The sequence below is a fragment of the Lactuca virosa genome, chromosome 4 (genome assembly GCF_052849685.1).
Source record: "Lactuca virosa cultivar CGN04683 chromosome 4, Lactuca_virosa_CGN04683_v6, whole genome shotgun sequence".
NCBI lineage: Eukaryota > Viridiplantae > Streptophyta > Magnoliopsida > Asterales > Asteraceae > Lactuca > Lactuca virosa.
The window spans coordinates 243,932,777-243,947,518 of NC_136429.1; the positions used below are offsets into that span (position 1 = coordinate 243,932,777).

Consider the following 14,742-nt stretch of genomic DNA (forward strand, 5'->3'; position numbering starts at 1 on the left):
GGTAGGAGTCCCAACTCCCACCGAAATCGATCACATAGGCTTGCAACATTTCTTCGAGCGTCTGGATGGTCCTCCCACTCTGGTCATCCGTCTGTGGATGACAAGACGTGCTAAACTGCAATTTCATACCCAATTCCTCGTCAAACCTCTGCCAAAATCGAGAAGTGAACCGAACATATCGATCAGATACAATAGAAACCGGAACACCATGTCGAGCAAAAATCCCGCTTGCATAAATGTCGGCCAATTTCTCGGCCGAGGAGCTCTCCCAAATAAATAGAAAGTCAGAACTCTTGGTCAGACAGTCCACTATTATCCATATCGCATCAAATCCCTTAGCCATACGAGGTAACTTGGTGATCAAATCCATGGTGATTTGTTCCTATTTCCATATGGGAACATCCAAAGGCTGAAGCTTGCCATGCGGCCTCTGGTGCTCGGCCTTGACCATCCGACAAGTCAAGCACCTCTCAACATACCACGCTATCTCCCTCTTCATAAACGGCCACCAAACACTAAGTCTCAAATCCTGATACATCTTGGTGGTTCTAGGGTGTATCAAAAATCTAGAATTATGTGTCTCCTACAACACGGTCCGCCTAATCCCACCAAAATCTGGCACCCAAACCCGACCACATCGGGTCAATAATCCACGACCATTGGTAGAAAACCTGTCAATCTCACCCATGATTTGCTCCTGTTTCCAATTCTCCTTCTTGACTCCCTCGGCCTGAGCCTCCCTAATCAAATCCAGAAGTAGAGAATTGGTCGAAATCCTCATACATACGCTCCTAACAGAAGAACTAGCCGACTTGTGGCTCAAAGCATCAGCGACCATGTTCGCTTTCCCCGGGTGGTACAAAATCTCGCAGTCATAATCCTTGACCACGTCAAGCCACCTACATTGTCTAATATTTAGATTCAACTGATCCATGAGATATCTCAAACTCTTGTGATCCGTGTAGATGGTACATCGGACCCCATACAGATAGTGCCACCAAATCTTGAGGGCAACCACCACCGACCCCAACTCTAGATCATGTGTCGGATACCGAACCTCATGCGCATTCAGCTTCTTGGAAGCATAAGCAATACCCTCCCTCTCTGAATGAGTACTGCCCCCAAACTGGTGATGGATGCATCACAATATACAACAAAATCCTCAACACCCTCGAGAAGAGTCAATATTGGGGCCTCACATAACTTCTACCTCAGCGTCTCGAATGCAGCATGCTACTCAGGCCCCCTGTAAAAATCCACGCCCTTCCTTTTCATATGAGTGAGGGGTACAACGACCTTGTAGAAATCCTGAATAAATCTCTGATAATACCCGGCTAAACCCAGAAAACTCCTGATCTTCGAGGGGGTCTTCGGGACCTCTCACTGCATAACAGCATGAATCTTGGTCGGGTTGACCAAAATCCCATTCTGGTTCACGAGGTGTCCCAAGAACTGGACCTCCTGTAACCAAAACTCACACTTCGAGAACTTGGCATATAACCGTTCCCGCCTCAAAACTCCTATAAGCTCCCGAAGTTGCTCCTCATATTGCTCCTTGGTCTTGGAATAGACCAAGATATAATTGATGAAAACAATAGATGATCGATCGAGCATCAGCCTACACACTTGATTCATCAAATCCATAAATGTTGCAGGCGCATTGGTGAGCCCAAACGACATCACCAAGAACTCATAATTACCATAACGATTTTGAAACATTGACCTCAAATAGATCTTAGAGAACCAAGATGCATCCTGCAGTTGATCGAAAAGGTCATCAATCCGTGGAAGTGGGTAACGGTTCTTCACTGTAAACTTGTTCAACTCTTGATAATCAATACACATGTGGTGGGACCCATCCTTCTTCTTCACAAATAAAATTGGCGCTCCTCAAGGTGAACTACTCGGTTTGATAAACTGCTTCCACGACAGCTCCTGAAGCTGAGAGGACAAATCCTACATCTCTGGTGGTGCTATTATGTATGGTGCCTTAGCAATCAGGGACGTGCCATGAACCAAATCAATCTTAAACTCAACCTGCCTCTTAGGAGGCACACTAGGTAATTTCTCTGGAAACACATCTGGGAACTCTCTAACTACGGGCACATCCGAAACCAAGGCCTCCTTTCCGACCCGAGTGTCAACGACATACGTGAGGTAACCCATACATCCATGTTGTAGATACTGCCAAGCCCTGGCAGCAGAACAAAAGGCTGATCCAACCCTGTTACCTTCTCCATAAATAACCAGATCTCCCCCACTTGGGTCCAAACTACCACCCGCTGACCCTCACGGTCAATCATTGCACCAAATCTACTCAACCAGTCCATCCTTACTATCATGTACACATCCCCCATAATGATAGGGATCAGATCATTCGGGTAAGACACCCCGAAAATCTCCAAAACGCAATCCCAAAAAATGCTAGATATAGAACTCCCGTACTCGTTGGTGATGGAAACTCGCAACAAACACTCTAACTCTCCAAGAGACACATTATTACTCCTACTTAAGGATTAAGACACAAAGGACTGACTCGCACCCGAGTCACAAAGCACAAGAGCAGACAAGGAATTCACTAAGAAGGTACCTAGCAGAATCATAAACATAAGCATACCATAAAATAATTTGACAGAATAATAAATGAAAACCTACCAGTAACGACGTTTGGCGCTGTCATGGCCTCCTTTTCTTTGAGCTAGAAAGCACGACCTCAAGCCCTCAGGGGCTCCGCCCTTCCCTGGCATCCATCAATGATCCTCGAAGTGGCCAGGGCTAGAGCCTGCATAGGTCTGGCAGCAAACAAAGGACACTGGGCCTTCATATGGCCCACCTGATCACAATGGTAAAAAATGCTGGTGCTCGGTACTGGGGCCTGCTAGAGATAATAACTCGCATAATGTCACTCATTTCCACACTTGTGGCATCCAGAAGAAGATCGAAAAATAACCGCATGAACCTTGCCACACTTTCCACAAGTGCGGCCCCTCTGTCCTTTATATCGTGCATCAACGGGATTGAACCGCTTGGTTGCAGGCTGTGACTGAATGGGAGCCTGCCTCTACTCCCTCATTTGGGTCTCTATCTCAATCTCTCGCCTCGTTGTAGCATCATGAAGCTCATCGAGGGTACTATAACGCTGGGGAGACACAAATTGTCGAATATCAGTCTTGAACATGCTCAAGTATCGCGTCATTTGGGCCTGCTCCGAAGCAGCAAACTCAGGACATAATAGATCCCTCTCAGTGAACATCTTGGTGATCTCCATCACCGTCCTCGTCGTCTGTCTGAAATCCAGGTACTCCTGAGCCAATCTCGCCCTCTCAACCAGGGGAACATATCTCATGCAAAACATCTTCAAGAACTGCTCCTAAGTAATAGCAGTCTTCTGTTTCAGAGTATAAGAACCGGTCACCAAGTTCCACCAGTCCTTCGCGTCCAGTTGAAGATGGTTCAGGGCGCACCTAACCTTCCAGACCTCCGGACTAGAACAGGTGAAGAATCAGCCCTCCACATCATAAATCCATCGTATAGCCATAATCGGGTCCTTGACCCCATCAAACTCTGGGGCTTCGTGTTGCTGAAGTCCTCGTACTGCACTGAACCTCCTCATCGGCCTCTCGTGAACACCATACTAAAAATGAACCAAAAATATATGAAAAATCCACAATTATACTGTTACCACCATCACAGAGAGTCTAAACCCTCGGGGTTTGTGACTTCCTTGCTACGTGTACGGGTCCTATGTTTCCAGTAGTACGGGACCATACTACCTTCCACACCTACCTGTATTTGTCTCAACGGATCATCATAGACTACCCTAAAACAAACCCATAACTATGATATACATTCATCCTATATTCACTCTCTCGGGAGTGGCTAACCATTCCTCTAATAGCATGCTACACCCATACTCACTCATGAAACTTCCACCAACCCTACAGCCGCTCGTGCATGCTAATCATACATAACACTGGATCTCATAGACAGTTAAATACTTGATTCTACCCTAATCCCACAACCAAACAAAGAACAGGAAATAAAGCTAAACCAAACATTCTCATGCTATAGAATCTTAGTTATGTACAATATGATGCACACACTAAGCAACTACAGTAATGCTGTCAATTTCATCTAACATATAAGAAGCTCTCCTAAACTATCATGCATCGTACATCAAGAAATTCTATCATGCAATTCCTGAAGATTCTTAGCCTATCACTAGCATGCAGCTGTATCATAAACATCATAAACAAATAACAGTGTGGGTAACTTGGGGTATACTTTCTTGCTCCGGCTAATCGTACACATCTCATCCTTCCTTGGTTACTTTTGAAAACAATTTTTTGAAAAATCATTTTGAAAATTCTAATAGATCCTTAGTTTGAGTCTGGATTCACACGAATGATCATCCAATTCTATCAAACCAGGGCTCTGATACCAGCTTGTAACATCCCAAAATCACAATTAAAATTTTCCATTGTTAATTAAAGATACATCATTGTTTTCAATCAACCCAATTCATAAAAACCCAAGATCAAGTACAAATGTTCCAAAATCAATGTATCATAACATCTACAAAACATACTACCAAAGGATGTGTACGATCACATCTTTGCTTTCCCCCGATCATCTGAAGTACCTGAAACATAAAACTTAAACTGTAAGCAAAAGCTTAGTGAGTTCCCCCAAAAGTACCACACACAACCATGACAGATAACAACATGCATAAATGAGCCTTCAACCTGACTGTACCGCCTCACAGGGCATACAACCTATCTGGACCGCTCTCCGGGCCTTCGGCATGAATGGACCGCCTTGTAGGCCTTAAGTTTATCCAGAACGTCCTGGGTATCTTGGACTTCAGCTCAAATCAGGACCGCCTCAACCCAACAACCATAACATATCAACATATACAATAATAACCAGCAACACAGGTAATCATACTTATCTACTAATCTAACGCATACTCGGTGAACACAAGTAATCATACAGACTTACCAATCTAACACATACTCGGCATAACATCAATCCAATATACCAGGATACATAATCCAGTGGGCCGGCATTGCTGCCTTCAACCCATAAGCACAGTGAGGAAAACTCACCTCACAGTCTGAAAGATAGAAAAATAAAGTATGTTGCTCCAAATGCCAACTCTACAGGTCACCTATACAACAAACAATTACCTATACTCAAACTTCAGCCAAAAATACCCAAAAATCCCCTAAGTCAAACTTGGTCAAATTCAACGGTCAATGGTCAAATTCAAAGTCAACTTCAGCTAGTTGCCACGTCGTGGCTGCTAATCGATAGAACAGACGGGTCTCGACCTAGTCGCCATGCCGTGGCAACCTAAGCCATGCCATGAGGACTGATTTGGGCAGCTTAAACCATTAAGTCATTTTTCTCCAACCTCAAGAGCTCCAAATCTCAGATCTAGTCTTTCTCGTAGTCTTGATGGATAAAGTTTCCTACTTTATTCCTCAAGACCCCTTAATAAGTCAAGATCCCAAACCCTAACTCCTACGGACAACATAATGCATCAAGACTCTCATTAAGCACCCAATCCTTAGAGTTGCACCTCCAAAGTTTCCAGAATGACTTCATACTCCTAATAAACCCTAAAAATCATGACTTTATGTACATGCATGTCTAATGTATGTCCTTTCCATTTTAGGTCAAAAACTAGGGTTTAATGACCAAACCTCCATGCATGACACCAAAACTCATTCATAATTCAAATCCAATACACCAATTACTCTATTTGCCCTAGAGATTCATAAAGTTGCAAACTTTATGAGATCCCACCACTCAAATGACATCAAGACATGGAGGTTGAATGATCACGAAACCCTGGCCTTAATGTTCTTTATATAGGGCCTAAAGCCCGAAATTGGGGTTTTTCACTAAAAACTTTTGCCACACTGTGGCACCTAAGGCCACGCCTGTTGGATTAGGTGTCTAAGCCCATAACTATAGTTGGTATGTACTTGACCCGATAGTAGCATGGTCCATTTGGGTTGCCTTCACCATAGCAATTTGATAGGATGGATATTTGAGAAAGAGGTTATTTGTGATTTATTAATATATTATAAGTATAATATATTAATTGAGAAATCATATTATTTAATTGGTATTGATCAAGAATTAATTTGGAATTAATTTAGTGATCAAAAGAGACTGATTAAAAATTTACAGTGACTGATTAAGTAAATCAGTGATACTTATAGTTTGGGCTAATGATCCATGATTAGGGATGGACTAAATCTATATGAGAGTCCATAAAGATTAAGTCCAAAGGGATTTTTATATGGATCATTGCAATACTTAAAGGTTTAAGTGAATTAGGGTTTTATGTAAGAAACCCTAAGGATTCCACACTATAAAAGTAACCCCTAGCCTTCTAAAAATCGGCCAACACTTCTTAGAAGCAAACCCTAGCCGATTTTTGGTGATTCCTAACCTCTCTCATAAGCCTCCATTTGCATTTGGTGTTTGTAACTTATTTGAGGTATTTCATTTGAGGTACTAAGCTCTTGAAAGATCAAGAACTACAAGCTACTATAAGAGGTAATCATCTAACTAGCTTTTATGTTGTATATCTCCAATTGTATGCTTGTTAGAGTTCATGCTTTGGACAAAAATGAAAATGCATGTATAACTTGAGAAAACTTAGATCCAAAGCATTTAGGGTTGTAATATATGCACCATAGGATTGTTATAGTGCTCAAAACCCTTCAACGTCGTGGCGGGCCATTTAAATCCCACGCTCCAAAATATTCTTCCATGTCGTGGTGATGGATTCCACCATGTCGTGGCTACCCAATTTAAAGATAATACATAAAAAAGTTGATTCATACATGGAATGGATGTTACATTTTGTATGCTAGAATTCTTAAATTAATTATTTGATGCAAAAAGAGAGTGTTCAGGTCATGCTAGTAGTGAGGTGTATTCATATTGTTAAAATGTAGTGATTTGCATGTTATATTTCTATTCTTTTCATACTTGCATGAAATTAGAAATTGCATGCTAGAAGTTAGTTGTTAAAAGGTATAATGATGCTATGTGGTAATTTTGAGAGTAAACCTTTATTGTTGAAGTGAGATGTAATATGCCTTGGAATAATAATTATAATAATAGTAATATACAAGCATGCTTATATAATGTTATTGACACGATTAGATTGCATGACTAAACATCTTGTATGAAGTATGTTTATTTTCCGATCCATGTGCTTAGAATCGAATCATTGTGTTGATGCTAACATTTGTTTCCTTGCTTGTTGTTTTTGCTTTGCATTGGCATAGATAGCTTGATATTGATGGCCTGGTGAGGTTAGGACTTTTGGGTAGTTCTTATTACGTTATTTAGAGATGATACCAGTTTGAGACTTGGTGTGATGTTTTATTTATACTTGGTTTTGGTACTTGTTTTCGTACCAACTTGCAACTTTAAATTTTGATGGTTTTTTTTAAAGTAATACTGGTGATGTTTTCAATACAATAAATAAGACTCGTGTTACCTAAATCTGTTAAATGATACTTTTAAAATAAAAAAATGAGGTGAAAATCACGGTGTTACAAGTTGGTATCAAAGCCATGTTGTGAGTAACCTGAATACAGAGTTCGGTGTTCATACTCACATGTATACTGAATCAATTAGGTGCTTTAGGATTTTAAAGGGTGGGGGTGTGCTGAGAGTTTTATGTTATTTGTTATATGCCTTAGGTTTCTTACTCTTTTCGATATTGAAACATCCTCTCTTCTTTCTTGCGGACCCAGTAGTCGTTAATATCACTCAACATTTAAGAAAATGGTTCCATCCCTAAGGAACAACAATCGAGGAGTGACAAGAAGTGGTCTAAATTACCAAAAAGTATTGAGGCAGGTTGCATTTCCAATGTGTGAAGTTGCTTGTGACCGAAAAGATCAGTTATCCCAAAAAATTCATAGCTCGATTGGTGTTGCGCGTATCGGTGAAATGGAGGATCATCTTAGGGTGATGCTTGGAATGCATGGATTCAGGAAGATTTCCAAGCTATTGGCTTATCTTTGGTCAATGTCGGAGTAGAAAGAGAACCTCTATTTATTCTAAGAGTTCAAGCATGGTATGGAAGTTGGAAAATGAAATAGGTATACAAGCCTCTAACCTAAACCGAGGAGAAAGGAAACTTCATGGTAATGCCCGAAGAAAACATATGTAGGTGTGAATGTTAGTATTGGGCCCGTACTATCATAAGCACAAGATATATGTTTGGGACTAGAAGAACCACAAGGAAACCCGAGGACCTGGTGGACGGTACTCATAGGTGGAATGGAGGTAGGAATGGTAGACCTTTATGTGTTATCGTCTTTTATGCTCGATTTGTGATTCCTCATAGTCCATTGAGTTATGCATTAATAAGGAATTCTGTTATGGTGCGGGAGAAATTAGATGGGCGTTCGATCGTAATCTCTGGTCACACCTTTTATCTGACTCTGATTCCGATAAGGATCAAAATTTTCGACGTTGTCCTTGGTATGGATTTGTTGCCTGCCAATCGGGCTAAGATCCTTTGTTTTGAGAAGTTTGTTTGATAAACTTGCTGAGGGAGGAAATATTATTACTCATGGGCAAAAATCTTTGGGGTCTATGCCGATTATTTATGCGATGAAGGCACGTAAGTTCCTGGCAAAGGGATGTAACGTCTTATTGGGTTCATGAGATCGAGAGCGCAAGGAAGATAATGGATCTTCCCGACATTGAGGTGGTTATGGAATTTAGTGATATTTTTCCTGATTAGTTGCCTAGTTTACCGCCACCAAGGGAGGTAGAGTTCCATATCAATCTCATTCCTGGCGCGGCTTCGGTAGCCAAGGCGCCATATTGGTTAGCTCCATCAGAGATGAAGGAGATGTGGTCTTAGTTGCATGAGTTATTAGAGCGGGGTTTCATCAGACCGAGTTCCTCACCTTGGGGAGCACCGGTCCTATTTGTGAAGAAAAAGGATGGCTCTATGTGAATGTGTATTGACTACCATGAATTGAATAAGGTGAATGTGAAGAATAAATACCCACACCTGAGGATCGATGATCTCCTTGATCATTTATAGAGATCTAGTCACTTTTCGAAGATAGATTTACATTCAGGGTATCATCAGGTGCAACTCTGTGAGCTAAATTACTCAGTGCATGATTTGGAGTTCGCAGTTGATGTATTTGCACTCAATTATATACTAATCATAAGAGCTTTCAGCATATTCAGAATAAAAAGAATTGAATATGAGAAAACGAAGATGGGTAGAGTGGCTTGCAGGTTACGATTGAGAGATTAGTTATCATCCAGGGAAATCAAATGTGGTAGTTGATGCTCTGAGTCGTAAGGAACCGAGGGTGTCTTGTCACCTGAAGTCTATGGTATTGGTTGTGGTTTCGAGTATATTTGAGCAGTTACGGGTTGCTCGGGCTGAGGGTTTGAAAGAAGACCATGTGAAGGGTGAGATAATGGTCAAGTAGCAAGCAATTTTGGTGGAAGATAGTCGGCGACTTAGGATCTTTCAAGGGCAACTATGGGTCCTTAAGGTGGGTGTTGTTCATGACACACTATTATGAGACACACATAGATTGAAGTATTCGATCCACCCAGGCATGACAAAGATGTAGCGAGACCCGAAAGCCAATTATTGGTTGCCAGTTATGAAGTAGGAGATAACAAAATACGTGTCGGAGTGTGTGACTTATGCTCAAGTCAATGTTGATCACATCAACCCTATGGTGAATTATAGCAATCAGAGAATCCCTAGTGGAAATAGGATAAGATCACGATGGATTTCGTCAGAAAATTATCGACAACGTCGCAAGGCAATGATATGATTTGGATAAATGTGGACCGGTTGACGAAAAGCACCCACTTTTTTGGCAACCAAGGAGAATGAGAAGTTTGAGAAATTGGCAAAGATGTATGTGGAAGAGGTGTGTGTATGCCCCATATAAGTGGATTAATTAATTATAAAATTAATTAAAATAAAGGGGAATACATATAGCGGGGGTAAAAAGGTAGAAACCTAAACTTAAGTGTGTGCCCTATTGGATATCGTGGTGGAAGGATAGCGTTGGAGGAAAGAGCTTAAGCCAAATCGATGTCGAGTGGTTTTCTAGGTAACCATTTTGAAACATGGTTCTGGTGTACTTGGTGTACGGGGACTGGAGTGATGTTGGCTACTCAAAGTCGGAGTAGTGAACACGGAAAACCAGGGACAGTGTTACAGGTGGGATTCATACCTTATTTTGTGCACTGAGTCGTCAGGTCACGTTATTAGCTAACCAGGTCTTTCTTTGAGGATTTTAGCAATGTTTTAGACCCATGTAACGAGGGACATTAAAAGTAATTATAGCGATGAACATAATAAAATAATTATTGCGAGGAAAGAATATCCAGAATAAGATATGCAATATATATGTGTGTGTGTGTGTCTATATATATATATATATATATATATATATATATATATATATATATATATATATATATATATATATATATATATATATATATATATATATATATATATATATAATAAGAGATGAATTTTGATTGACACGATTAGATTGCATGACTAAACATCTTGTATGAAGTAGGTTTATTTTCCTATACATGTGATTGTGATTGACTCACTGTGCTGATGCTGACACTTGTTTCTTTGGTTGTTGTGGCCTTGCGTTGGTACAGGTAGCTTGATATTGATGGCCTGGTGAGGTTAGGACTTTTGGGTAGTTATTGTTATGTTATTTAGAGATGATATCAGTTTGATACTTGTTGTGATGTTTCATTTGTACTTGGTTTTGGAACCGTTTTGCAAATGGTTTGTTTTTTAAAGTAATATTGTTCATGTTTTCAATATAATAAATAAGACTTCCGTTGTCTAAATCTGTTAAATAATGCTTTTAAAAAAATGAGATGAAAAATCACAGTGTTTCACTTTTGGTCAAATGTCATTGGGGACTTAAAAAGGGATATAATGGCCTATGGTCCAGATGTATCAAAGTTTGGTATAAGCTTTCTGGCATTGACAGGAAGCCTTTGGTTAAGGTCTCCATTCCTGGTATTTGGAATACTATTTCAAAGATCATAGAGGATGTTAGCTAGAGACTGGGGAGTCAATCTTTAAGATTTAATGGTGAGACATTTGGGTGATGGAAAGAGTAGTCACTTTTGGAAAGACAAATGGTGTGACAGGTTGATCCTTAAAGATTTGTTTATGGAACTTTATCGCATTGAGGTGAACAAAAACTATTGGTTTGTGACATATTACATGTAAGGGTTCCAATTGCTTTCAAAGCAATTGTCGAGGCAGTTAAGAAGGGGGATAGAAGCTGAGTCGTTGGTGGAGATGTACAATGAAATTATTGTAATTAGCTTGTTTGTTGCCTGTGATTCCAGGAGATGGAAATGTAATGCCTCAAGTCTTTTTTCAGTTCATTCGTTGCATGAGGTGTTAGCAAAAGTAGATAGGTATGTGGGGAATCTTACTTTTCAGTTTATGTGGGTGAACTGGATTTCCTATCAAGGTAGTTGTTTTCCTTGTAGGTTATTCTTGGATAAAATCCATGTCAACAAGAATATTATAGCGAGAGGCGTGGTTTTGATAATTTGATGTCTCCCCTTTGTCCTTTTTTCTTGAATGTTGAGGATGATGTGGATCATCTTTTCTTTGATTGTTATTATGCGAAGGTTATGTGGAGGTGGTGGAGCAATTGATCGGGTCTGCTTCCAGGTTTGCCAGCCAATAGTGCCAATCTCATGTCAAAGGTGGAGATAATGGGTTGAGAAAATGGGCTCCAACCTCCAAGCTTAGATGGGCTTTTGATTTATGCAGTTTTTTTTTGGTATCTCAACATGTTCAAAAAGTTGAAAAGTTTTCCTTTGAAAACAACAGATGACATACGACTTAGCTCTTTTAAATGGATAAAACATAGATCGAAATTTCATTTAATAGATTGGTTTGTGTGGTGTAATACCCCTTTCTTTCCCATCTTGTAATGTTTGTGTGACGTTTTTTTAATGCGTTGCTAGCCTTAATATATTTCAGTCGTTCAAAGAAAATAAAAACACAATCATACAACATTAATAGATATTGTGAAATAAAAATATAAGCGTTCTACAAGAAAAACAAACCTGTAATATCTTACCAACGCTAACTATTTCATGAGCTAAAGGCATAATCAACCAATGAAAAACCATGAACAACCATCGACGTTCGCCTTTGGTACCCTCTACTTCAAAACCAAAGTACAACAATTAATCCATAAGATACTAGTCATGATGCATAAGGTACAACTCATTTTAACAAGTGGTTGCACTTATTTGCATTGGGAATAATTTCTCAAGCATATAATGAATGTACAAGGCAGGTTACATAAGGGGTAGGACACTTCACCTTTTCCCCAACCTAATTATACCCAGGGGAAAAAGCAGTTGTCAGCTTGTTCATTGATACGAATTATATAATATTTTTAGGTCAAGTTTTTAGTCAATGTGCTCTTTGAACTGAAGTCTTGAACAAGAGAACATATAGCTTCTGATCTATGGAGAAATACAAGAATCCACCCACTGAATGTGTCACAAATGACCCAAAATTCAACCCAACAATACAATGCCATGCTGGTCCATAAATCTCATCGAACTCCTGCAAAATAACATTAAGAATTATTAGCGATTCTAAAATGACCAATAATTTTTGTGTCTTTTAATACATAAAACAAAAAATAATTATAAGCAAGTAAAAATGTTAAATAATTTTCATTACAAAAATAAATAAGTTACTGAGATGATAAGATGTAATAGGAATCATATGCTAAATTGTTTTTGCCAGTGTCAATTCTCTATTCATGTCAGTCAATAATGGGAAGTCACTTTCCAACTGGAGTTGGTACAATTTTTATGATGTTACTGTTTTTATCCATTAATGATTGCTATGTAAGAAATATATATATATAAAAAAAATTAAAATGATGTTACTGTTTTTATCCATTTGGTCAAGTCATTTAATTTTCATTCAACCATAAATGCTACAATTGGTAAGATATGATTGTTGGATAATGGACGATGGATCCAACACATGTAATTTTGAAATACATGTGAAAACTAGAAATAATTTAGCCAAAACTACAAAAAAGGTTATATAATAATCTATTATTTAGGGCTAAATGTAAAAAAAAGAACATTCTTTGTAGTATTTATCAATCTGCATACTATAACTTTTCAGTTTTCACCATTTAAGATAATGAATCTAACTTTTTAATTATTTCAGGTAAATAGTAAATCAGTAAGTTTGTTACATTGACATGGCTAAATTTTACATAAAAAGAAAATAAATGATGGTTTGTGACATAAATGATTAAAAACCATGTATGCTTGATTTGATAAATAATACAAGTGTGTTCATTTTTTACAATAAACCTTTTATTTTATGAAAACAAAGAAATAAACCAAATAATGAAGATTCGTTAATTATTCCTGGTATCATATACAAATAACATTTACGTATAATTAATCAAATAATTTATTGGACAATATATACATTTTTTGGGTTCAAATAACTCGACCCAAAATCATTAAAAAGAATTGAAAAAAATTAGATAATAGCTCAACAGATTAATTAATGTGTAGGGCATGTCACCATAAATCAGTTAAAATATGTAACAATAAAGAAACATCAAAATCATGACAATAATTGGTAATAACCCCGCCAAAAAACACAAAATATTTGTGCATAATTAGTAAGAAATTAAGAGTCATAAAAGCTTTAATCGTTTACCTTTTTGAGAGTCGAAGCAAGCGTCTTTGCAGCGAATTTTTCCAAGCTATCATACGTCTTTCTTGTTATATCCACAGCATGAATTTGCATGAATGGAGGCATGTCAGCAGACACCACTTTGACGCCATTAAAGATCAAGAAATCGGCTAGTTCCCCCTTCGAGCTACACCCAAATGATCTTCTTTTGCCCCTATCGAATCCAAATAATGGCAAAGATTGCATCTTTATCCCATACCCTTGTTGTAATTTCCTCATCTTTTCTTGATTTCCTGGCAATAAATTTACATTCTTCCTGGGTTCGTTGTTGCTAATTACAATGGCTTTCTTGATGCTTTCTTCCTGATGCTCCTCGTTAATAAAATGCGGGTTTCCTCTGGTTCTTTGACTCTGCGATTTGGTCAAAGATGCGGCGGCGAGGCCGAGGCGGTGGGAGACGGTGAACTCAGCTTGAGGGTGAATGGAGGGTTTTGAAAAGGATCGAGCTTTGTGATTCAAGTATAATCTTGAGAAGTGAGTGGATATATCCTGGATAGTGGTTGAGGGAGGTGGGTGGTGGTTTGCGGTGGTGGGATCTATGGCTGTTTGAGGGGTGGGAACTGATAGGTTTCGCCGGTGGGTAGCGTTATATGACATTGTGATGGTGTTCTTGCGGTGGCGGTGGTGATTGAGAGTAGTTTTAGGGCATTCTTGAAAATGGGTTCGGAGGAGAGGGTGGGTACTGGTAGGGGTAAGAGGCAAGGGTGGAGGGGGTGGGGGTAGGGGTAGGGTAGAGCACAGGGTTTTATGGGGGTAAGGGTTCGTTGTCTTTTTCTTTCTGTTAATAATAACTCACACACATAAGAAACGATTTGAGAAAGTGAATTATTTTTGGCTGGTTTATGGCTTATTTTCTATGTATTTATAATTTTTTGGTGTATTTTTATGTGAACGGGTAGGTATAT

The 14,742-nt window shown here is 39.1% G+C and overlaps 1 protein-coding gene across 1 annotated transcript; it reads right to left on the minus strand.

Moving 5' to 3' along the window:
• Positions 1–12,322: 12,322 nt before the first annotated feature.
• LOC145108154 (uncharacterized) lies at positions 12,323–14,542 on the minus strand. The gene is made up of 2 exons (XM_079045152.1): positions 13,802–14,542; positions 12,323–12,670 (listed from the first exon to the last, which is right to left on the minus strand). The coding sequence occupies exons 1-2, from the start codon at positions 14,432–14,434 to the stop codon at positions 12,515–12,517; spliced, it is 789 nt and encodes a 262-aa protein (XP_078901278.1). The 5' UTR covers positions 14,435–14,542; the 3' UTR covers positions 12,323–12,514.
• Positions 14,543–14,742: the final 200 nt, after the last annotated feature.